This window comes from Henckelia pumila, chromosome 3 (genome assembly GCF_033568475.1).
Source record: "Henckelia pumila isolate YLH828 chromosome 3, ASM3356847v2, whole genome shotgun sequence".
NCBI lineage: Eukaryota > Viridiplantae > Streptophyta > Magnoliopsida > Lamiales > Gesneriaceae > Henckelia > Henckelia pumila.
The window spans coordinates 18145366-18171846 of NC_133122.1; the positions used below are offsets into that span (position 1 = coordinate 18145366).

General features: G+C 31.1%; 3 protein-coding genes across 3 annotated transcripts; 1 reads left to right on the forward strand and 2 right to left on the reverse strand.

Annotated features, from left to right (window-relative positions):
* Positions 1 to 3357: 3357 nt before the first annotated feature.
* LOC140888171 (thaumatin-like protein 1) lies at positions 3358 to 5457 on the reverse strand. Its single transcript, XM_073295859.1, has 2 exons — positions 5442 to 5457; positions 3358 to 4022 (listed from the first exon to the last, which is right to left on the reverse strand). Exons 1-2 carry the CDS (start codon positions 5455 to 5457, stop codon positions 3358 to 3360), a joined length of 681 nt encoding a protein of 226 aa, XP_073151960.1.
* Positions 5458 to 10721: 5264 nt separating this feature from the next.
* On the reverse strand, positions 10722 to 11698 carry LOC140893134 (thaumatin-like protein 1b). Its single transcript, XM_073302200.1, has 2 exons — positions 11604 to 11698; positions 10722 to 11485 (listed from the first exon to the last, which is right to left on the reverse strand). The coding sequence occupies exons 1-2, from the start codon at positions 11653 to 11655 to the stop codon at positions 10821 to 10823; spliced, it is 717 nt and encodes a 238-aa protein (XP_073158301.1). The 5' UTR covers positions 11656 to 11698; the 3' UTR covers positions 10722 to 10820.
* A 4357-nt stretch (positions 11699 to 16055) lies between these two features.
* LOC140887529 (protein fluG) lies at positions 16056 to 24153 on the forward strand. The gene is made up of 18 exons (XM_073294806.1): positions 16056 to 16261; positions 16490 to 16741; positions 17172 to 17235; positions 17345 to 17461; positions 17533 to 17638; positions 17763 to 17919; positions 18006 to 18101; positions 18296 to 18344; positions 18886 to 19157; positions 19785 to 19957; positions 20467 to 20587; positions 20659 to 20711; positions 20799 to 20928; positions 21453 to 21598; positions 22169 to 22357; positions 22899 to 23131; positions 23360 to 23502; positions 23832 to 24153. The coding sequence occupies exons 1-18, from the start codon at positions 16097 to 16099 to the stop codon at positions 23892 to 23894; spliced, it is 2529 nt and encodes an 842-aa protein (XP_073150907.1). The 5' UTR covers positions 16056 to 16096; the 3' UTR covers positions 23895 to 24153.
* The last annotated feature ends 2328 nt before the right edge of the window (positions 24154 to 26481 follow it).

Here is a 26481-nt window from a genome sequence, read left to right on the forward strand (position 1 = left end):
TTAAGCAATTTATATTGGGCCTGCAAATTTTAAACCCGATTGAAGGCTACAAAGAAAATTGGGCTGAACCGATCCATGGGGGTTTTTCTTAACAAAAAAGAGTATGTTAGGCTCTTTGGTTGATTTTTCTTCTTTAAACCAAATGAAGAAGAAAAACGTGAACAAATCATAAAATTTTTTTAAAAATGTATATACAAACAAATGTTTTTTTTTACCTTTCGTTTCTCTGTTTTCGAAAATTTGAAATTATGCTATTGTTTTCTTTTGAGATTGAATTTACACGATCTTCTGATTGTATTTGAAGTTACTTCAAATTTATAAAAATTAATTTCTAGCTAATATATGTACATACACAAATTAACCCTCATGCTCACATTTAGTTAGCATCACTCCTAAAGTTCCATTGAATTTGACTTGGGGAATAAGGGAGTGTTTGGTATAGCTTCTACAAAGTGTTTTTCAGCTTCTAGCTGCATAAAAGTATTTTTGAGTGTTTGTGAATGTTAAATTCTATTTTAACTTCTACAACTTTTACCTAAAAGCAAGAAGCTAAAATTTGATGATTTTTTTAGCTTCTGTTTTTTTGTTTAAGGTATAAAATTACAAATTGATATATATACCCTTAATAAACTTATCATATTACATATACTTTTATTATTTTTTTTTAATTTTACATTATTATTACAAGTATTTTTTCAAAAAATTATTTTTTTTAATTTTACATTATTACTACAAGAATTTTTTTAAAAAAAATATTTTTAAAAATTTTGCATATTATTACAAGCATTTATATATATATATATATATATATATATATATATATATATATTGCATTTTCATACATTCGTACATATCTTGTATATTTATACAAATTTTTTCATTTTTAATATTTTTATTTTATTAATCATACATGTTTTTTTCAAATATTCATCTTATAAAAAATAAAATAGTTTTGATACAAAATTCATAATGTAAAATAATATATAAAATAATTTTTTTAATGTGAGAATCAAAAATTAAATGATTAAATAAGGGTATGATGGTCATTTATTTAAAAAATTAAGCTTGGAAGCAATTATTCTTCAAACACTAAACTTTAGCTTATATTAGCTTTCAACTTCTATTTTCAAACACTCTCTACTTTAGCTTCTCACCAACTTCAAAATAATCTCTACTAGAATCACTTTTAAATAAGTAGAAGCTCTCCAAAACACTCCCCAAGAGATCCAACACAGCTGCATTTCTTAATTCATTCTATATCAAGTTAACAGTTGTAAACAGTAATTAATTGAAGTGCACTTGCATTACGACGTGCATCACATAATAAATATCTCACGGGCTTTGCAGGTTTTCAAATCGTCATAAGTCTTAACCTCGTTGGTTTTTTTATTGTAGATTTTTTCTTTCAATCTATAAATATTTATAAAAAAAAAAAAAATAGGAGAGTGGGCTAGACATAAATTGAAATTGAGGGAGTTCGTTAAGCTTGAGATAGTGAAGGCAGGGGTATAAAAGAGATAAATGATGAAAAATCACCCTGGCACGAAAATATGGTAAAAAAATTCGTGAATTTCAAGTTAATTTTTGCAATCTCTAAAAATAAGTGATTGTGTATGAATTTTTCTTTCACAAATTTGTTAAAAAAAATACATTATTACTTATTTTTAGAGTGATTATATATGAATTTTTCTTTCACAAATTTGTAAAAAAAAATACATTATCACTAATTTTTAGAGATTGCAAACACTAAATAAGATGTGCGTTATTCAAATCAAATTCTCGAATCAAATCTCTTGCTCCAAATTATAGCTCAAGTTTTTATTTAAAAACACAAATACAAAACCTTTCTTTTTATATGTCAACTAGTATTAGCGAAAAATATTTATTTGAAATTTTATCTAAAATTATTGATATGATATAATACAGTTATTTTATTTTTAAATATTATTGTAAAAATTATTATATAAAAAATATTTATACTATGTTAGATAAAACTTAAATGTGGATAACAATTTTATGAAATTAAAATCAGTGTTTTAAAAGGCGACGCCTAGGCCCGCCTAGGCTGTAGGCGGTTGCCCATCGCCTCACTTTTTTGCAAGACTATGACTCTAGATGTTGCCCGCTTAATCTCCCGAAGCCGCCTAGTCTGGCCGAAATCCGCCTGGGTGATTACTATTTTTTATTTACAAAAATTTAAAAATAAAAAACTAAAAGAGAGATCGCGACGCGAGAGACACACACAGAAGGAAAGTGCATAAAAGAAATTCAAGCAAAAAATTTAAATCTCATATTACATATGAAAACTTGATATCCCTATTTAATGTATTAAAAGTTGATTGCACAATTTTCAAGGTGTAGATAATAGGGGTATATTTGTAAAAAATTGTAAAAAAAAATATTACTAAATATGGTATATGACTATATATTTGAAACAAAAAAAAACGTAGACATTATAATTGGAACGTAGGGAATATATATATCAATATAAGATATCTCCGAATTAAGAAAAAGATAATTATATCGTTGTTCTACTTACCGTGAATGCTATAAAATTGTGAGCGGATGGAGAAGTTAGTTTGTCCTCAATGTTGATCCATGTAACAATGTGCGTCGCATCAAAATTTAAGATTGTTCAATACATGACCTCACATATAAATAAATAACATATGTGGTTCATTATGTCGTTAAACAACAAATTCATTAACTCGGGTTTAATATGGAATCCAATGCATTTAATTTGGACAGTTAAATATCTATCCGACAAGTAAAGATTGAAAGAATCAACAATCATTCAATTGATATATATCGTATATTTTGAGGATAATATAACTTCAAATTCCTCGAAAAATACATGAAATTAGACTTATCAATTTTACATTTTGGTTTTTCTTCTCATCCTATATATGGTCGAATAGCCATTTAATTTACTCATATATTTATTACACTAATTAACATAAAGTTATTTCAATCAATATCAATCGCCGAGCAGTTTGTGTGTGGAATAAATAAGAGCAAAATTAGTTATTTTCTTTAATTTAATACATTCTGTTTAGTCTGTAGAGTAAAGGTAAGCAAAATTAGGATATTGAAATATATTTATCACACATTAAATAATTTTAAAATCTAAACAAAAGAGGAAGAAAATCTTTAACGTGTTGCATTGTTTGATCGTATATATGGTAAAAAACAAAAACAAAAACAAAAAACAAAAAAAACACTTCCAACATTTTAATCCAGAAATTTGAATTTCATTGTTTTTTTAACACAAAATAGTAAGCTGATTCAAACGAACTTGAACTTAGTTAATATAATGTATTCTTCCTCAAACATCAGCAGTATGCAATAATATTCCACTCACGGACAGAAGGTAATAAGGTAATCACCTCCGGTCGGACATGTGAACAAGCTAGATTTATCATCGTAAGCATAACTATATGCCTGCGGACACTGCCGCTTAAAAATCTCCGAGTAGTTCGTCGGCGGGCACGTCTCTGGAGTACCATACTGTCCGGTGCAACAATACTGCGGCTGGTTGAAAGCAATGCACGCGCTCTTACACCCAATCACGCCGCCCCTTCCGTCCCTCTCCGCCAACTCATCCGGACATCCACGATTATTGATGTCTACGGGGCAAACCGCGGTGGGGCAACCGTCCCGTGGCGCCACGGCCACGGGAAAATTGAAGCCATCGACGAGGCTGAGGTCATAATAATCTTTGTTTCCATCTCCGTTGAGAGTGAATTCGATTAGTGATACGGGAGGGGCACCTCCGGCGCCGTTGCATGCGACTTGACCCGATCCACAATCCCCGGCGAGACACTGGAATCTGCCTCCGGAATACGAGCAGGCGGATCGAGCCCAAATCCGTCCCGACCATCCGGCGGGTGCATTGAGGGTTGTTGTGACGTGGCTTCCCAGTTCAAACCCTGTTGGAATTGATTCGCCACGGCTAGTTAATGTTGCGGGCCAAATAGTATAGGGACAATTGTTTTTTATCGTGAGTATCGCCGACGTACCTCCTAAACAAAAACCATATAAGTTCAAATTATTTTATTTTGAAAATTATGTATAAGAACTGATCAAAACAACTATAATCTCTAAAAGAGATTTAAAAAAATCAAAACTCCTCACCATAAACATAGCACAATAAGATAACAAGACAAGGTAAATAATTGAATCTCATCGTTTTCTTATGTCTTTAGAATCGATTAGATAGAGAGGGGTGGAAAATATGATTTTAATATATTCCAAAAAATAAATACAATACATGTTTATATACAACTAGAACTAATGAGAATAAAAGAAAATACAATATACAAATTATACAAAAGATAATATAAAATATATTCCAAGATATAAAATATATTTCAATATTTACATTATGGTATATATATATATATATATATATATATATATATATATATATATATATAAATTATCAAATCAAAATTGTTGAAATTTGAGATGGTTAATTTGGAAACGACGAATCAATTTTATACGGATTTATAAAATCTACTATTCAATATATAAATTAATATTTTTTTCACATCTTACCTTTATTACAATAAAATAATATCTAGTATTTGTGGAAATATTAAAATATAATAAAAAAAATTTACTTTAAATAAATTTTGTTTTAAATAAATGACATTCAGTATATCGTAATAATATCTATTTTTTAATATAAATATGTTTATACGCATGTGTATATATATGTATTATTAGTAATGAAAATATTCCTATAAAAAAAAGATAATGAAAATATTAAAATATTGATTAAAAATATTACATATTGATATTTAAATTCAAATATAGCAAAATAATTATAATATAATAAAAATATTTAATATGAAAATATTGAGATATAATAAAAATAAATTATTTTATATACACTTATATATTCATATTATTCATAATAAAAAAGTAAAAGATTTATTAAAATTTAAGATAACAAATTTTAACAAAACTACCACGATTTAAATTTATAATAAGATGTTAGAAGATCTGTTTGATTATGGATATCGAATTTTTTTATTTTTTATTAAAAAATATTTAGTTTTATGCTTAATAAAATCAATTAAATAATTTAGATGAAACACAATTAATTCAAATATATGAAAAAAAAACAAAGATATAAAATTAATGAATATCGGATGTCCACTCATTGAATTTTTTTAAAACATATATACTAACTTAGTGAATCCATGAATATTACCATAAATATAAACATAATTTTAAAAATATCGTTTATCCTATTAATAAAGGTAAGATGGAAAGATCATATTAATTGATAAATTGAATAATAGATTGTATAGCATATTTATTTACCTAAATTAAAAATTAATTTAATTTAAATGTTAAAAAATTACACATATGGTATAATTAATTATAATGGTAAAAAAATCTAAATGACATATGATTACAATTTACAAGTATACCTAATCGGTATACCATTTAGTACGAATAATGGAATTTTTTCTCTATATCATCCCATGTTTTGCCTAAACTTTTCTAATCCTTATATATATATATATATATATATATATATATATATATATATATATAATATATATATATATATATATATATATATATATATAGTTTTGATCCCACACATCCTAGGGTGTGTGGGGTTCCACGTGCACCCGTGCCCAAAATAACTTCGATTGTCTTGAAATTTTCACGGTAGGATCGTCTCGAAAATGTGAATCTAACGATATATCATATGATACAAATTGCAATCTCGATAGTCGAAAATGAGAAGATGATCGAAAATTGCATATAAATATGTAAATATGCAATTTTCGGTCATCTTCCTATTTTCGAACACTAAGGTTGAACATTTTATCATATGATATATCGATGGATTACATGTTGCAACTAATAAATGTCAAAAGTATGGCATATTAAAATTTATCATTTCGTATTTTACCATCACACTTTTGTCAAATAGTGCCTAGATTACATGTTGCAAGTAATAAATGTCAAAAGTATAGCATATTTATTGTGGACCCTCAACTTATAATACAATCAATTAATAGTAGCGGAAACGTGTATAATCCTTAATTTTACAAAAAAAAAAATCATTATCAAAATATTAATATCATGACAGGATCTCATAATATCACAGTCGCGCAAAATCAACATTTCACCTTTCATAATTAGGCTCCGTTTTGTTTGAGTGATAGGATAAATAATACATAGATAAATAATATAATGTAATAAAAAATGATATTTAATATAGTATTTTATTTGATTGATAGATTATAATTTATTTGATTTGATTGATTAAATTTTATATAAAATGATAATTAATATTTTGTTCTTTTAATAATAAATAAAATATGAATAATTTTATTTAAAAATGGTAATATAGTAATTTAAGTTCAATGATTTGATTTATGTAAGATAAATAATTAATGATTTAATTGATGTAAAATAAATAATTACTAGATGGATAAATAATATGATGAGATGAATGCGAGATTGAATAAGATAAATTATACATAGATTAATAATATATGCTACCAAACGGTGTCTTACATTCTTATTCGATATACTGTAACATGTATCTAGAATTTATAATAAATAGAAGAAAAATAGAGTGAATTTTTTAAGGACTTAGTGAGCGAATAATATGGGCTTTATAAAACAAATGATAATATATCAGTGCAGTAATTCAATATGAAATGACATGAATCAGTAGTAACGTTTCGTTTCGAAATATCTTGTCAAGTGAACCATATATATTGATTGTTTAGGATTCTGAAATGAATATCGTAGGCTAAAGAGGTGACTTTCACTAACATTCAGTGTAACATTTTTCCCCACGTACTTAATTAGGATCCGTATAGTCAATCATTTACGAGCAAATGTGAAATCACATTTACGGACCGAAATCACGTTGTTCAGTGGACTGACAATCCGGTACATAGACCGTTGACATTCAGTCTTTCTTTCATTCAGTCATTCAATCATTCATTCATTCAGTAGACGATCGGCAGCCAGTCATGAGACAATAACATTCTAGAGTTCAAATATGCATGGCAATATGATCAATAAAATGATAAATGCACAAGATGATGCAATATGTGAATCAATCATTTATGACATTTTATCATAAATTCTAAGTCAAATGTCAAAGGCTACTATTAAAAAAATTGGTAGTAAAGCTCATGGGAGGAACCCCACCTTGTAATTGATTGTTTACGCTATGTTGATATTCCAGAAGTTGGATAATTTAATAAAATATCATATAATAGATATTTTATGCATTAGAGCCATAAATAGAAGTTTGATCATTTTTAAATCATTTTTTGTATAGAATTTGGTTTGGTAAACTTTGTTTATTCCATAAAAAATTCATAGTAATTAAAATATATTTTTGAAAATTACGAAAATTGGTCAAAATGTCAAATAAACTTAGGAAGCTTCAGAATTCGGAATAATTACGATTCGGCGGAGCGTGTGGTCGAGCAAATACTACCACTGAAAATCAACTCAAATATGTTTATCAATTAAGCTCGAATAAATCGCAAGTGCACGAGTCAAGTAATAATATAGTGTACACGAGTACAAGTATCGTCCCACAAAGATTGATTTATGACAAAATTATCTCAAGTATGATTCTTTAATTAATTATAATGATCGATGGAGAATAAATTAATAAACTAAAATAAAAATAAGAATTAAACGCAAAACAATTAAGCTCAGAAAATAAATAAACGATTGCTAGGATCTCGGTTCACCTACCCCTTTCTTCTCGAATGATTGAATTTTAATTATAAAGTCATGCTTTTGATGGAATTTCCTAATCTATCAATATACTCTCTCCAACTATACTAATCTAATTAACGAATTGTAATAATTACCAAGTCTTCTTGCGTTATTTAACAATTGCAATTGCATTAAAGATTTATGAAATCCTCTAGCTTTCGACCTGGTGGACTATGACTATCAACATGTATCCAACCTCATATCTCTATGCAAGTTGTAGATTCATGGATTATATTACTCTTTCATGTCATAAAATCTCCTCTCGGTATCAATTATAACACATAAAATCAATAAGAAGTTGATCAAACTCCAAAATTGCAATAAACACAATAATATAATCAAGAACGCTTAAAAACCAAATTCAATCTTCAAAAATAAATCAAAACATAGTTTGGGGTAGGATCCCCTAAATCCCAACAAATCAAAGAAAAAGAAAAGAGAAAACTAGTGTTTGCGGTTCTTGAGTTCTTCAAATTTTCTCCCTCTTTTTGCTTTTCCTTGGATGGTCGTCGCTTCCTCCTGCGTTTCTGATATTTGGAACCCTTAAAACGTAAGAATTTTTCCTATTTATAGTGCCCAAGAGTTCTTTCCATGTAAAACACCCGCAAAATATAAAAATTTCCAACTTTACGCGAGGGCGCTCGGTCTACGAAATTCTACCAACCGAGCGCTGGGAATTTGCCAACTTTCTGCCCGTTTTTTCTCAGCGGGCGCTCGGTCCGCTAAATACTATCGACCGAGCGCCCAACTTTCTTCCTAGCGCGCAATAATTTTGTAAAATTCATAACTTCAGTTCTAACCGTCGGATTGAGCTGAAATTTTGAAAGCATATTCAAAACATCTTGAATTTAATTTGGACGGTGAAGATTTGATTTGGAGCTTTATAAAATTAAATTTGAATTTTTGACCAAGGCTGCTCCGTAATTCATTCTTCAAAAACCCATTTTCCTACAAAATCAACCGAGAGAGTGAAATACACACACATGCACTAAAACACATAAAAACAATATGAATTCACACAAAATAGACATAAAAATATCACAAACTAATGCATACAGAATGCAATTATCAACACCCTCATACTTAACTCTTGATCGCCCTCGAGCAAGACAAACAATGCAACAAGCACACCACAAAAACAAGAGTAGGAAAAATTAATGGGAATCTGCCTCAGAGAAGTCATATGTCAACTTAAAACACGAATGCTCTTAACCTTTTATAATACACCGTCGATTTAGCGTGAACGTGCGTGTGTGCTTTTGTCATTCCAGTTTCATGCAATGGAAGCACCGACTCCGAATGTGGAAGTGGTTACAGATCAAAATATAAGCTTTCAAGAATTTCTTGCTCGGTATAAAAAAGTAAGGGATAGAGAGACTCACTTCGCACTACGAGATGCACTAATCGATCATTTATGGGATTTATATAGTAATTCGGTTAATTAAAACTTACTTATTTGTGTTTAGTTTCTATTTTGTGAGCATCATTTTAATATTATTTGTATTTCAGTAATTTATCTTCAGATTATTTTTATGTGTGATTGTAATTATTAATGAAGTTTAATGATTTAAAATAAAATTAAAAATCATAAAATAAATAATAAGTTTAAATATTAAAATAAATAAAATTAAATATTTTAATAATTCTTAAAATATATTTAATTAAATTTTTTAATTCGTTAATATTTCTAATGAGTATTTATATAGAAATTATTATTTAGATATTAATGATATTTAATTATTATGTTAAAAATATTTGGTGAAATAAATTAGTTGTTGTGAATAAAATAATAGAGAATATTCCGATAATATTCTTTTTAGTGTAGATTTTAGAGTGAATGAGTTGGAGATGTTTTTTGTATTTGGTGTAGGAATTACACTATCTTGAAGTTAGTGTTACACCAAGATAGCGTAATGGGTTGGAGATTACCTAAGATCCTACTCAAGTAGTTAAGGGCCTTAAGTCCATAAAACGGGTCATGCAAGGAGTTGGAAATTCGAGCATTACTGAAATCCGGTAACTTCATCTCTCTGTATTATACGAAAAGGATGACAAATAGCATGGTTCATAGTTTATCTCGTAAAATTAGAGGTGGTTTTTCGGTATACTGTATCAAAAAGATTGGTATGAAAAAAATTTATACTGATATCGATGCCGATATTCTGAAATTTTGGTACGGAAAAAATCCATATTGATTTCGAACAGATATCGAAAAAAAATTCGGTGTACCGAAAAAATGTTTATATCAAAAAAATTTCGGTACAGTATGCCGAAGATTTGGTATTTTGGTTCGGTATGACAGCCATACGTAAAACTTGACAATTCTATTCGAATCTAGAATGGATCAAGGGAAATATTAATTTATGGTTTAGTTTTATCGTATCTAACCTTTGATTTTATATTATGTTTTTTTCTTTTAAAAAATAGATGTGCGCGGTCTTAATACTTTCGAAAGTGCGTAATCCACAATTTTTGTGTTGATATGTACGAAAATTATCATTAAAACCACATAAAAAATGTTTTTTACAGTGAAAAGGTTAATGATTTTTTCAATATGACAGTATAAAACGATAAAATAAAATTATAGTCTAGGTCCCGACTAGGGGTGTAAACGAATCAAGTCGTTTCGCGAGCTTTTCGAACCGGCTCGATGAATATTTGATTTGTATTCGAACTCGATTCGAATCTGAGCATGTTCAAACTTTTTTTTTAGCCAAACTCGAGCAAAAATTATTTTGTTCGATAGTTCATAGACAATAAATAATTTGAAAATCAAAACAAAAGAGGATCGGAAGAAAATCTTTAACATGTATATATATATGTTTTTTAAATATATATATATATATATATATATATAATTTATTCTTCCTCAAATACTTCGAAAATAATTATTGTAATGTTTTGAAATGTGATTAATTGCAGTAAGTAATATTCCACATTATAACGATTTCTGATAATTAGGTGGTCTCACATAAAAACGCACATGTTCTTACCTAGTACATAATAAACATGCAAACATCTGCTAGCATGCAATATTCGACTCATGGACAGAAGGTAATAAGGTAATTACCCCCAGCAGGACATGTGAACAAGCTAGATTTATCATCGTAAGCATAACTATACGCCTGCGGACACTGCCGCTTAAAAATCTCCGAGTAGTTCGTCGGCTTGCACGTCTCCGGAGTACTAAACGGTCCGGTGCAACAAAACTGCGGTTGGTTGAAAGCAATGCACGCGCTCTTACACCCGATCACGCCACCCCTTCCGTCCCTCACTGCCAACTCATTCGGACAGCCACGATTATTGATGTCTACGGGGCAAATCGCAGTGGGACAGCCCCCCCGTGGCGCCACGGCCACGGGGAAATTGAAGCCATCGACGAGGCTGAGGTCGTAATAATCTTTGTTTCCATCTCCGTTGAGAGTGAATTCGATTAGTGATACGGGAGGCGCACCACCGGCTCCGTTGCATGCGACTTGACCCGATCCACAATCCCCGGCGAGACAGTGAAATCTGCCTCCGGAATACGAGCAGGCGGATCGAGCCCAAATCCGACCCGACCATCCGGCGGGTGCATTGAGGGTTGTTGCGGCGTGGCTTCCCAGTTCAAACCCTGTTGGAATTGATCCGCCACGGCTAGTTAATGTTGCGGGCCAAATAGTATAGGGGCAATTGTTTTTTATAGTGAATATCGCCGAGGTACCTCCTGAACAAAAACCAAATAAGTTTAAATTATTTTATTTTGAAAATTATGTATAAGAATTTATCAAAATTAACAACTAATCGTGTGCTCTAAAAGAGATTAAAAAATCAAAACACCTCACCATAAACATAGCACAATAAGGTAACAACGCAAAGTAAATAATTGAATCTCATCGTATTTTATGTTTTCGGAATCGATGGGATATAATGTTCACAGTGCCAATTCACATCATGGCCACACGATGTTGCATGTTATATATATACCACATAGACCGAAAGCAAAGTCAAAATTATTGAAATTTGGAGACATGATTTTGACTATGACGAATTAATTTTATTCGGATTGATAAATTTTGCATTAACATTTTTAAACGATATGCACATAAAATTTACATTTTTTGCTCGGTTAAACAAATATCGACAATATATTTCTCATAAAAGTTACATTTTTATCAATAATACGTTGACTTTCCACAATTTTTAGAAAACATTTAAACGATATGCTCATAAAAGTTACATTTTTCGCTTGGTCAAACAAATATATCAACAATATATTTCTTTTATTTTCTTTTTTAAAATGTCTTCTAAAAATTGTGGAAAGACAATGAAACATTACGAAATATTACTCTGATTATAAAGGAGAAGTTGTGTGATCTATCTGGGTCAATATCCTCTAATGTGGTCAGAGATACATCACCGTGAGAGATTTTTATGATTTAAATATACTGATCAATGTCTGTGTGTTTAATTAATTTAAATCATAAAAATTTACACAAATGGTATACATAATTTAATTTAAATGGTAAAACAATCTACACACAGATGATTACAAGTATACCATTTCGTACGAATAATGAATTTTTTTCTCTATATCATCTCACGTTTTGGCTAAACTTTTCTAATCATTGAAGTTTAAAAAAAAAACTTTTATATTTATTTTAAAATTTATCATTTCGTCTTTTACGGTTTACCATCACATTTTTGTGAATCAAGTAGTGCCTAGATTACATGTTGCAACTGATATATATATGTCAAAAGTATGAGGGGTGTTATTTACACTATATTTTTAATTTAAAATATTTTATTTATTATATTGTATTATACTTTAACTATATTACTCTTTAATCGATTTTAGTAAGTCACTCAATAGTCTCTTCAGTTCCTAAAATAGTTTTCACATCTTGGAAATTTTCACATCTAAAGTCAATATATTTGATAATAAGCATTCTTATTTTTTTTAAAAAAAAAAACATAAGAAGCATTCTTCTTCTTTTTTTTACGAAACATATAATAAGCATTAGAACTTCTAAAGAGATAAAATAGTGATAATTATATTGATGTAATATTAGTTAACATTTATACATGAAATAAATAGAGTTCCAACTGTTCAACAAAGTATTACATAATTTGCTAAATATATTCTAAAAATTAATATATATATTCTTATTGAAGTATTAATTTTTAATATATGTAAATTTAAATCTTATCCCAGATCATGTTAATAACATTTTGTAACCTCATTTGTTATGTATTTTTTTAAAAAAAAATTGAATAATATTATGCATATCCTACAAAATATTGAGATAAATATGAATAATATTAAAATTTAAGATTGAGAAAAGATTTTAGGGTGAAACTTGGCTTCAAAGATGTGTGCATTTTTTAAGATCCTACTTAAGGCCATAAAACGAGTGAGACATTGGGGTCCTTGGGTTGTCGCGTTGGAAATTCAAGCACTACTGGAATCCGGTAGCTTCATTTCTCTGTATTATACAAAAATGAAGACAAATAGCATGGTTCATAGTTTAGCTCGTAAAACTTCATAATTCTATGCGAATCTAGAATGGATCGAGAGCAATATTCATTTATGGCTTAGTTTTATCGTCTCTAAAGACCTTTGATTTTATATTATGATTTATATATTTATTACAAAAATAGATGTAAGCGGTCTTGATACTTTCAAAAATGTGTAATCCACATTTTCTGTGTTGAGATGTACCAAAATTATCATTAAACCAAATTAAAAAAATGTTTTTACAGTGAAAAAGTTAATGATTTTTGCAATATGACAGTATAAAATGATAAAATAAAATTATAGCCTAGGTCCCGATTGGGTGTAAAGGAATCGAACCAGTTCGCGAGCTTTTCGAGCCGCCTAAATAAATATTTGATTTATTTTCGAACTCGAGCCGAATCCGAACATGTTCGAACTTTTTTTCGAGCCGAGTTCGAGCCAAAATTATTTAGTTCGATAGTTCGCGAGCCTTGAAAATTTATTAATATAATATAATTATATAATAAATATATATTTCGAAATTTTTCGGACATTTCGAGTTTTTCGAACCATTATATCAGAGAAATAGTTCAAATAGTTCACGAATATGTTCGAATCTTTCGAGCCGAACTTGAACTCTATTCCGAACTAAATTCGAGCCAAAAGATTTGAAATTTTCAAGCTCTTACTCGAGCTCGAACTCAAATATACTTAATTCGAGCCGAATTTGAGCTTTAAATTTTTACCATTATTTGGCTCGATTCGATTCGTTTGCGGGTCCTAATCCTAACTAACAAAATAAAACATTAAAAAATAGTTTGATTTACATTCATTTGTGCACATGCACTTTGAATTATATGAAAAAATTTTATTGTAATAAGAATGAGAAGTGAGAATAATCAATTTCATCCAAAATATATTCATATAAATGATCATTCTCGTCCAAATGTCATATCAAATACAAGGTCATTTCTAGCTAGCATCAAACGTCCTTGAAACCCAATAAACAATGACACCGGAATTTCAATCTCCCGGACATCCACTGAAAACACTTATGTGATCACCTGATGATGACGTCTTGTACATTCAGTAAATGAATATCACTTCAACCGATTCTCACCTGAATATATGAATGTCTAGTAAATCAAACCTACGTGGCACTATCACATTAATCATTTGGTTCGAGTATGAGATAAATAATATATGGATAAGTAATATAATTTAATATAAAATAAATAAAAAATAATAGTTAATATAATATATAGTATTTGATTTGATTGATAGATTATAGTTTATTTAGTTTGATTGATTAAATTTTATATAAAAATGATAAATTATTATTTTGTCATTTTAAAAATAAATAAAATATGAATAATATTATTTATAAAGGTAATATAATAATTTAAATTCAATGATTTGATTGATGTAAGATAAATGATTAATGATTTGATTGATATAAAATAAATAATTAATATATGAATAAATAATATGACGAGAAAAACGCGAGATTAGATATGATAAGTTATGAATGAACTAGGGCATGGTTGGTACGTTGAAAATGAATAAGGTAGGAATGAAATCGATTTTGGAATGGAATGAGATTGGGAATGAAATGCTTGTTTTTTTATATTCCAACGATTGATACTATTAAAATGAAAAAGTAAATGAATGAAATATTTTTTAATAAAAAAATCATATTTTAAATGCATATATCAAAATAAGAGTAATTCATAAACTTTTTATTATTATTAATATTGAAGCTGTAGCAATTATTATAAAATTATCATTATATAGTTTCAATAATTTAAAATTTTATTTTATAATAATAATTTTTATTTTATTATAATAATAAGATAAAATTATAATATAATTTTTTAAATTTTATAATTTTAGATAAATAATATTAATTATTATTTTCAAAATAATAATAAATTTTTGTAATAAATAAATAAATTTTTTTTATAAATACTTTCATAAATAATAATAATAAATAAATTATAATATAATATAATAATAAAATAATAACATAATTATTTTTTATATATATTATAATATATTGTTATAATTATGTAAGTAAATATTAATTTAAATAATTTAAATATGAAAAAGATTACACATAAATATGAAAATGGGAGGGCTATTCCCATGAACTGGGAATGACCATTCCCCTTCTCATGCTAAACCAAGCATGGATATAAAAAATGAGATGAAAATGTTCGTTCCATTCACACGTCATTCTCTTGTACCCCTAATAGACCGTACCAAACGGTCCAACTCAACAAATTAAGGAATGTTTGCAATCACTAAAAAAAAATGATTGTTAGCTTTTGACTTAAAAAAATCATTTTTGTGTGTTTCTTAAATCTAGATTATGTGTTATCTTATGCTTAACTTAATTGAAATTCAAAAGTTAGTCATGTGGTGATTATGATTCTCCAAAAGTGATTCTAATAAGAAGGTCATTGTTAAAATCACTCTAATAACTTATTTATCAAATACTACCAAACTTTGATTTTTAAATTTTCACATTTATTTCCAAATACTACCAACTTTTGATTTTTCTTAAATATTTTATAATCTATAAATTAATCAAGCATAATCTATTCCAAACAGTTCCTAAGACTAATTTGGTAATTCCCCGTTACTCAACTCAAGTTTGGTTTGGCTTGGCGGCAGGCGCTATAAAAGTCGTACATTTGACCCAAAAAAAGGCCTAGACTACAATAGTACAGGGCCGGTTATTGCATATAAACAATAAATTTCCAAATCTCTCTTCATATTGAATGCTATACATAGAAGTTCTCACGCACAGTCAATATCCAGAGAGAGGGAGGTGAGAGAATGGATAGATTTGCGGAGCTGAGAGCGGCGACCAAGACGGCGGAGCTAGTGGATGCGCACGCTCACAACATTGTGGCGCTCGACTCCGCCTTCCCCTTCCTCAACTGCTTCTCCGAGGCCGCTGGCGATGCCTTATCCTACGCACCCCACACTATCAACTTCAAGGTTGGTGTCCAATCTGAAGTCAACTTATCAGTTTCTTGTTTGTATTCACGAGCAATCAATTCTCTGTAACTTGGCACTTCGTGATCCGATGCCAGCTTGCGATTGATTCTGGCAAAAGTATGTTTAGAAACAGTACTGACATTGCATTTCAGCATTTGTCTCCAGAACTCTAGTTATCTTCGTTCATTGTCTTTCGTGATTTCGTATCTAATTCACGTGTACGTATAGAGAAGCTTGAAAGAAATTGCCGAACTTTATGGTTTGGAGTTATCCTTGAGCGCTGTTCAAGAATATCGCGCCAACTCTGGAGTGGAGTCGATCACTGCGAAGTGCCTCAAAGCAGCTGGAATTTCTACCATTTTGATTGATGATGGACTCGAGTTAGACAAAAAACACGATATTGAATGGCACAAAGCCTTTGTACCATATGTCGGTAGGATATTGAGAATTGAACGTGTGGCCGAGCAGATTCTCGATGAGGTGAGAATGAGATACTAGTCTATTTGTTTTGAGTTTAGCTGCAACGTCCATTCAGTACACATTCGCAATAAATTTGTCTAATGAAATAAAACCACTGAGGTAGGAAATCTGAACTTTAAAGTGAACATAAAATTTTCTCAATGTTGTGTATGAGTGAATGGGTGTCCCCCTTCCCCTGGTCCTCCATTGTCACCATGAACGGTTAAAGATAATCCTACTATCACACCATCATAAATTTCTTTGGTTAGCCATTTTATTTTTATCCTTGAATTTTATGCATTTCTAGCATCATCTTAACCTTGTTCCTTATTTCTAGTTTCTCAGTGAATCAACATTTATGCAGAATAGCTTTTCTAAAGTCCCACTTCTTTATTCATCAATTGATGGTTCTTCAGATATGTATTTAATTTCTACTGTGAATCCTAATTAGGGCAGTGCTAGTGGGACATGGACACTGGACTCATTTACAGAAATATTTGTGGAGAAATTGAAGTCATATCCTTTCCATTTATTTAATATCTGTGAAACACCATCTTTGGGACCAAGTGCTGTGATTCTGCAATTAATCATTAGGTTCTTTATTGACATCCTTATCTAACACCACTCAAGCTGATAAGATTGTCGGCTTTAAAAGTATAGCTGCATATCGCAGTGGACTTGAAATTAATACAAAAGTCTCAAAGAAAGATGCTGAAGAGGGCCTTTATGATGTTTTGCAAGGTATGCCTTTCATACTGGATATGTGATGTAACCTGAGTTTTCAAAGAAGTATGATAGTTTTATGTTTCCAGCTGGAAGTCCTATTCGTATCAAGAACAAAAACTTTATCGATCACATCTTCATTCATGCATTGGAGGTTGCCCAACGGTTTGACTTGCCGATGCAGATACACACAGGGTAACGATTAATGAATATCAGAATATGTTTTCTTTGTGTGTTTTAATTTTAACTCAGTGATTTCAACGATTACAATACACCATTGCTTCAACAATCGACTAACTTTTTAATTGGTTATCGTTAGCTTTGGTGACAAAGATCTGGATCTGAGGCTATCCAATCCCCTTCATCTTCGTAGTCTTCTCGAGGACAGTAGATTCAGGAAGTGTAGACTTGTGCTTCTGCACGCGTCTTACCCATTTACTAAGGAAGCGTCATTTTTGGCCTCTGTGTACCCTCAGGTGAGGTCATGAAGTTTTCATGATGCCTATAAATAAGTCCACAACATAAGAGTCACATGTTTATCTTTGGAAACCTTCTGCTGTAGGTCTATCTGGACTTTGGGCTGGCAGTTCCCAAACTTAGCTTTCACGGGATGCTATCCTCGGTGAAAGAGCTCTTGGAGCTAGCACCAATAAAGAAGGTGAACTTCACCTACTTCTGTATATGTTCAATGATTAGATTTTGCAGTCTTTGAATGTGATTTTAATAAAGAAAACACATGAATATTTCTGAATTCCAGGACCATAATAACTAGCTCTGTTTTAGCATTCTAGCCATTAGACGGAATTTTCATGTTCTCCTAAAACTTGAAAATAAGTGTTTTGTCACTTTCAGGTAATGTTCAGCACTGACGGGTATGCATTTCCTGAGACCTTTTATTTAGGTTGGTCGGTTTGAACCTTGTATTGTGCCCTCTATCACATGAAACTATTCCTTGAGAACTTAATTATGTTTCTAATAATTCCAGCTGTGTAGCTTCCAGCTTTGCTTTGCTATAACAGAATATGATGTTTGCTTGTTGCAGTAGCAACCTCTTCTAGGAATAATACCTCATTTTATAATGGACCAAAATGAAATGGCATAGATGCAAAATGGCTCTTCAATGTCTCTCAATCATCATGGCCGATATTTTGGTCCGAATGAGGAATGGAAGTGGATTTTTAGATTTTGAATAAAAACTTTCTTTCATTGTGGGCAATGCTTTGAAGTTTGGTTGATTAATTACTCATACATTCCCATGTTCTACACTTTGTTATAATAGAATACAATGGAAATCTGTAGAATTGAGCAGATTCAATAATTTTTTGATTGCTTTTTTGGGCATTTTGTGAGATTATAATTGCTTAGGTTTTCGTGGTGATAATTGTTTTTCAGCAATTTTGTCTTTAATTAGCATTTGAAATTTGGTGTGATTACCTGGGTAGGTGCAAAAAAAGCTCGGGAGGTTGTATTTGCTGTTCTGCGAGATGCATGCATTGACGGAGATCTTTCAATTCCAGAAGCTCTTGACGCTGTTAAAGATATATTCTCCAAAAATTCACTAGAATTGTACAAGATTAAAGCTGCTTCAATGTCTCTTGATTTGGATAAGATGACAGGCTCTTCCTTTCTGAAGATAGATGACTATGTCCCCACCCAACATATTACTTTTGTTCGTATTGTTTGGGTTGATGCTTCTGGGCAGCATAGATGCCGCGTAAGAATTTTACCTTTGAAATTATTTATATTTCACTGGAAGCTTCATTGTCCTGAAGTTTTTTTTATCATCTTTCTACTCTCTCTAGTTTCAAAATAAATCCTACGCTTTTATTAGAACTTTTATGAATTAGAATGTTGAATAGAACTTTATTTCAAAGAAATGTACATATTACAAAATTTTGATGGTCATCCATGATTACTTCCTATGTATCACCAAGATATAACAAAGATCAAAGGTTCTTTTTCAGAGAGCTTCATGCTTTGGTTTTGTAACTAGCCTGCTAAAGTAGGGAGAAAAAATCACGATTCTATAATAATTGTGTTTCGGTAAATTGGTTGATTGCATAAATGTTGTGTGGTTAGAAAAGTTGAGAAATACTGAAAGAAAGATGCCCAGAAATGACTTGCGTTAAAGGACTGTTTTTGAGTTTTTTTATTTGTAGTTCCAACACCATTTAGGTAATGCACTGTAAGCATGCTTTGTGCTTCTATCTTCACCATTTATTTCAACGAGTCTGATTAATTCTTTTTATAGCTTTTGGAATGATAATCATGCACGCTTATTCTCTTGACAGGAATTTATAATGCAACTTTATTCTGATATTGTCGGTGTTTTACATGTTAGGTTGTTCCTAAAAAACGCTTTTATGATCTTGTTACAAAGAATGGTGTCGGTCTAACCTGTGCATCCATGGGGATGTCCTCACACATGGATGGTCCGGCTGATGAGACTAATCTAAGTGGAGTTGGTGAAATCAGACTCATACCTGCTATGCAAACCAAATGCCAGATTCCATGGTCTGAAGTTTCTCTTTATTCTCACCCTTGGTCCTTTGTTGTGGATGTGTGGGTGTGTGTCAAAAAAGTTATATTTACATGTGTGTGAGTGTGTCTTGGGAAGCATAAATATTTAATGATCTTACCTGCTTTTAACTGAAAAAAATAGAAGAGTGGACATCCTGATTGTATGTAATTGATTTTGATGACATCCTTAGAGTGAGGTTCATAAGGTACTAATAAAGCATAAAGTTAGTTTTCCTCTAAGTTGAGCTGCATAATACATGAATTTATGTATATTTTGTATGGTACTTTATGGCCCTAGCACCATTTTTCTAATGTGTTCACAACTTCACTATCTCTATCTGGAAAGTAAGCTCTGTTGCTCCATGGAACGAGGAACGCACATAAATAGCAATCAATAAGACGGATGGAAGGGAAAATAACCGTGATTTAACTTTGAAGCTAAAGTAGAAGAAGGTATATTGCTGACTTGGTGTGTATTTTCCTATGATTTTACTTTCACACAGGGCAAAAGACCAGGAGATGGTTCTGGCCGATATGCAACTTAAACCTGGAGTACCATGGGAGTATTGCCCCAGAGAGGCGCTGCGAAGAGTTTCTAAAATTTTAAGAGATGAATTTAACTTGGTAATATCTGATCGCTTTTCCGGAATTTTTGAATTTTTGTATTATTTTATGCCAAACTTCTAGTCATGCAGGTAATGAACGCAGGATTTGAGAATGAGTTTTATCTCTTACGCAGTATGCTGGTGTATGTTTGAAGATCTTGTGATTTCTTCATTATTCCAATTTCCAAGTTTCCTTGTGCATTGTTTGTAATTTGTAGTGAATCATGTAGGGATGGCGAGGAAAAATGGGTACCATTTGACAAAACACCTTACTGCTCCACATCGTCATTTGATGCTGCTTTCCCTGTACTTCAAGAAATCGTTTCTTCTCTACAGTCCTTGAATATTGTGGTGGAGCAGGTATGTAGAAATTATTGCTTTGGGCCATTTTGCATGGGTTGCTCTGGATGTTCATATGATTGGGGTGAATGTATGCTCTGACTATCATGAGTCGGACACGCTTATTAATATGATATTGAAGCTGTAAGTCTATCTTGGGAGTCCTGCATATGTGCTTGAAAACATGTTCTGGCCTTGGATATTTAATTTCTGGTCTGATATGTTGAGCTTATTAGAATGATTGTAGAATTGATTATCTTCCTATGTACCAAAACCAGCCTCTCGGTTGATAGGCGGTTTTCCTGGTAAATTGTCATCATGATCCGTGGCCTTTGTTTTCTCCTTTAAACCTCTTTGGGTTTTCTCCTAGAAAAGTTGAAATTTTTTTTATCCTACTATTCTCGTCTATTTATTTTTGTTTAACCAGTGACTCTTGGATCAATAAATTTGTTTACATTAAACTATATTTTACTGAAATAATGGCTAGGTATAATTTCAAAAACATAAAATTTTCTTATTATGTTCTACGTTCGAAAATTTTACAGGTGCATGCAGAAGCTGGGAATGGTCAATTTGAATTTGCGTTGGGCTACACAAACTGTGAGGCAGCAGCTGACAACTTAGTTTTCACTCGTGAAGTTGTTAGAGCTGTGGCAAGAAAACATGGATTGTTGGCGACATTTGTGCCCAAGTAAGTGTCGATGAAATATACTTTACATGCCTCATCAAGCAATTTTTCTTTGTTTGCATTAGGCATTTGGTAAGGATTGAATGTAGGGGAGTTTGTAATATTTTTTGTTTTAATATGATAAATTGATAATGGCTCAATGTCTCATAGGAGATTCTTGAAATCGTGAGTTTTGAACACAACTTAAGTAAGCACATGATTAAGAATGTTAAGCATCTGATTTATTGAGAGTACATGCCATATTTGGGAGAAACATATGCCTTGGCAAGCTTTGTGTTTTGCATGGCATTTTTTGTTAACATAGATAGGTGCATAATTATGGTCAATTGTTGTTTAAATGAGGAAATGGAAGGGCTTCAAAACTAAGAAATGAACGTCTTTGCTTTTCAAGATTCCACTCTCACGAAAATGCAAGCTAAATATCATAATCGGAAATACATTTGTACCTTCAGAACTTGATGTGGCAGCTGCGGCTAGTTGGTTACAGATGGCCCTTACAGGACATATGCTGTCTCTGTCACGCATCTCCTTTCTCGAAAATAAGTTTATGTAATCCCCTCCCTTTCCTTCTAGGTACTCACTGGACGATATTGGCTCTGGTTCACATGTGCACATAAGTTTGTCTGAGAATGGAGAAAATGTATTTATTGCGCATGGGGGATCAACTAAATATGGAATGTCCGAGATTGGGGAGGAGTTCATGGCCGGAGTATTGAACCATCTTCCTTCTATATTGGCATTTACTGCACCAGTTCCAAACAGGTTTCTGTTTTATACTTCACATGTATAGTTGACGTTACTTCCTATTATCCATATGCTGTCCTTGGGTTTGAACTTTTTTACTTCTCCTCTTAATATGTGTAGTAGACCACTTGGTGTTTTCTTGCTTTAACTCATCCAAAATAATGACATTAAGTGTTTTCTGTCACCTGATGTGAAAATAATAAACTGCTGTAATGCACCGATGTTTGTCGACTTGTATGTTTGGGGGTGTATTTGTGCACAGTCCGTGCTTGGCTCCAAGTCTTTATGTAGATTCTTGCGTGCTTTTCCTCACATTTTTACATACATTGTTTGGAACAACGATTCTTCTCACGCTAACATTGCAACTTTATTGTCCCAGATCAGCAGACATTGCTTAAAATTTCAATTTAGAATGTGGCATTTCTTCATATATTCAAAGGCACACAACACGAGAATGATAAATATGGTTATCCGTAATATATTCTTCACGTGTTCTAAATGGAAATAATAAGTTATGATTCGCTCAAACTCATTCTTTTCAAATGTCAAAATCCTCTAGTTATGATCGACTTCAACCTAACATGTGGAGTGGAGCATATCATTGCTGGGGACCGGAAAATAGAGAAGCTCCCTTGAGAACTGCTTGCCCACCAGGGACCCCCAGTGGCTCTGTAAGCAACTTTGAGATAAAGGTAGTGGATGGTTGTGCAAATCCTTATCTGGCCCTGGCCTCTGTACTTGCTGCTGGAATTGACGGCCTTCGTAGGCATAGTAGTTTGCCTGAACCAATTTGTAAGTACTCTTTAACTTATCTATTTTGTTGGGACTATCACTCAATCAAAATTTTGAGGTTGTTGCAAGAATAAAAGATTTGAGGTTGCACGTTATATCAACTGTTTTTTCATACAATGGCTAGTTTGCTAACGCTTGGCTCTATATGAGATGTTGCTGACTTCCATTGCTCTGACTGAAGTTAGCATTTTGTCTAATTCTGCTCCATATTTCATTTCTCCTTGAAAGGTGACAATCCTGATAATTTCAAAGATAAAGTTCAAAGGCTGCCAAAGTCGCTTTCTGAATCTGTAGAAGCACTTGAAAAAGACCAAGTGATGAGAGCTTTGCTTGGTCAAAAGCTGTTGGTTGCCATAAAAGGAGTCAGGAAGGTACATACCAAGTATTTCTTGCTTTGATGTGCATAAAATTTCAAGATCATTTGTTTTTATGAGGTGTTTGCAAACAGCAGTAAATAATTTGAACAGCTTGTGTTCTTAAGCTGGCATGCATTGCTAGCTTTCCTGCTGTTACAATCACCAATGAGAGAATACAGAAATCTGATAACTTCTTACGACAGAATGAAGATGATCCATGTGCAAGTATTTACTCTATATGCACGGTTTTAACCATACATTCCAGATCCGCGTTTACGTTGTATAAATATCTTTCTTGCTCAGAAACTCAGCAAAAAAGTTGACTATAATTTCCTATGGTGCAGGCTGAGACCAAGTATTACTCTGAAAACAAGGATGCCTGGAAGAATCTTATTCACAGATATTGAGGTGATTGCTAATCTCGTTTTCAAAATGCTTGTGTGTTCTAATATCCTGCTTGAAGCTTTCGTCGCCTGTTGACACAATGCACTAATAAAAGAGAGGGGCAGCCAGCAGCCTTAATCCATTGAAGATATTTACATGTTGAGAGTTCTCTATGTAGCAGCACTTGTGTCTTGTGTGAAAAGCCGTCCAGATTTCCACTGAGTGCTATCTCTTGTTGTATTGACACAAGTGTGCTCTAAATAAATTGGAAAATTTGCAAAAGTTTGTGGGAATAGAAAATTTCTGTTCACATTTTGAAAATTTGAACGAATATGACTAAATTTGTTGTTTGGAGTACGTATATAGAAGACTAAACGTTGAAACATGAAAAATACTGAACTCATTAAATTTGCTCAGAGACATAGATTTACTGTTAAATTTGAAACTAAAATAGTCACCGGAACAAAAATATGTTCAATTGAAATATAGCTTGTAGAACTAATTTTGCAAGTTAAATAAAAACACCGGCAAAATGGTAAATTGCGTAGTTTATTTACCAAGTGAGCCGCCGTGATTGTCATTTGGTCCTTTTCACTCAAATCCAATTGTGCAATCTCTACTTTTATCAAATGTTGAAACAATAATATTAGTGAAAAAAACTTATATGAGATCATCTTATAGATCAATTCAGGGAGACAAACCTTCTACTCGATCTCTCATGAAAAAAAATTATTTTGTATTTCAAAAATATTATTTTCACTCTAAGCATGGATTGACAATATAGAATTGGGTCACTTTAGATCTAATAACACTTGATTTTAAAAGATATATTTTACTTTCCATTATTTTTTAAAGCATTAACAAGGAATCTTTTAGCTGCGATCGAGAGTGAAATCATTTCTGCTCGAGAACGACATCTACAACCTCATGTTATTACTTCGGATTCTCTTCATGTTGTGCAAGCAGTCATGTGACCAAAAGAAGATCTTAGCTATGATGGAGCACTTGCTTCTGATGTTAGAAATTTATTGTTGCGGGATGGTGCTATCTCTCTACACCATGTTCGTAGGTCGACGAAGGATGTTGCTCATTCGCTTACTTTTTTTGCTATTTTTTTTTCTTGCCCCTTTTATTTGGGAGCGCGATAATTTTTTCTTTTAGATGATTGATCTTGTAATTAAATACTTATTTACCTCATGATTTTAATAAAACGAGATCTACCTTTAAAAAAAAACAAAACTCGTATGCACACTTTTTTTTTTTTGAGTACTCGTCGTATGCACACTTCTTACTCGTTCATTTGTGTTCACTCTAATTTCTAGTAGCATGCACCATGTGCTGGTTAATTAATTTGCTTTCAAAAGAAAGAAAGGGAAGACTCGACCGCACGAGATTTCATTTGATGTGTCTTCAGTCTTGTATTGTTGGTCTGCGATTCATTGTTTCATTTATTTATATAATAATAATATATATAATATAATATTTGATTGATTATGTGCCGTCCAAATGCAATCATGAGAGGACCACATCATTGTCTATGAACTGAAAATAAATGTGATTTGTCTTCCACGGGGTTTTTTTAATTCTACATTTTTTAGTACATGTAACATGCCTTTCTGCAATCTTTTCATTATTTATTTATTTATTTATTAAAATGATGGCACATGGAGGAGCTAGACGGCTAAAAATAAATTCACCGCTACACTAGTGGCTCGATTAACATCCATCCAAACAAAGTATGAGACGTATATCTAAGGCGATATTTTCTAGCTAAGATATTTTTAGTATCAAAATTTAGAAACAATTAAAAATACTAGGGATACAATGAGTGTTTAATTTGATAGAATAGATACATTTTTACGGGATACGATGTTAGTTCGAGAGTTTAACAAGAATAACAAATGTGAATTTCATTGTCAGATAAAAAAATTAATTAGAAATGCGACGATTGTTTCTAATATCTCAATTTCCAATCCATACTGTGTGTTTGCAATCAATTTGACAATGGTTGCAAATTAACTAGAGTCCGCAATAATAGTTATGTTATCAATTTCCAATTATGTATGGAGTAATTATACTCTATATACTACTTAATATATTTATTATATTATTATCTTTATTATCTATATTATGCCGTCCAAAAAAATTATCTATATTATACCATATTATAATACATGAGATGTCTAGAGTAGCTATTTTTGGGATGGTGGTGTAATTTATGATAAACCCAAAAAATATCCCTATAAGATTCCAAAAATATTTCCTTTATTTAATTAAAAAAATATCATAAAAACATATTTTAATAAAATTTTAGACATCTATATAACTAAAACATATATCGAACAAAATTACAGAGAGATGACTTAGGTACCGTTTGAAGTTAAAGATGTGATAATAATATAGAGATAGATAATCTAATATGATAAAAAAAACATATATACTAAATGATAGTATTTGGTTTGATTGATAAATAAAAATAATAATTTATTTGTTTTGATCGATGAAATTTTAATAAGATGATAAATTATCATTTTGTCCTTTTAAATATTAAGAAATTTTGAATAATATTATTTACTAAATGTAATATAGTAATTTAAATTTAATGATTTG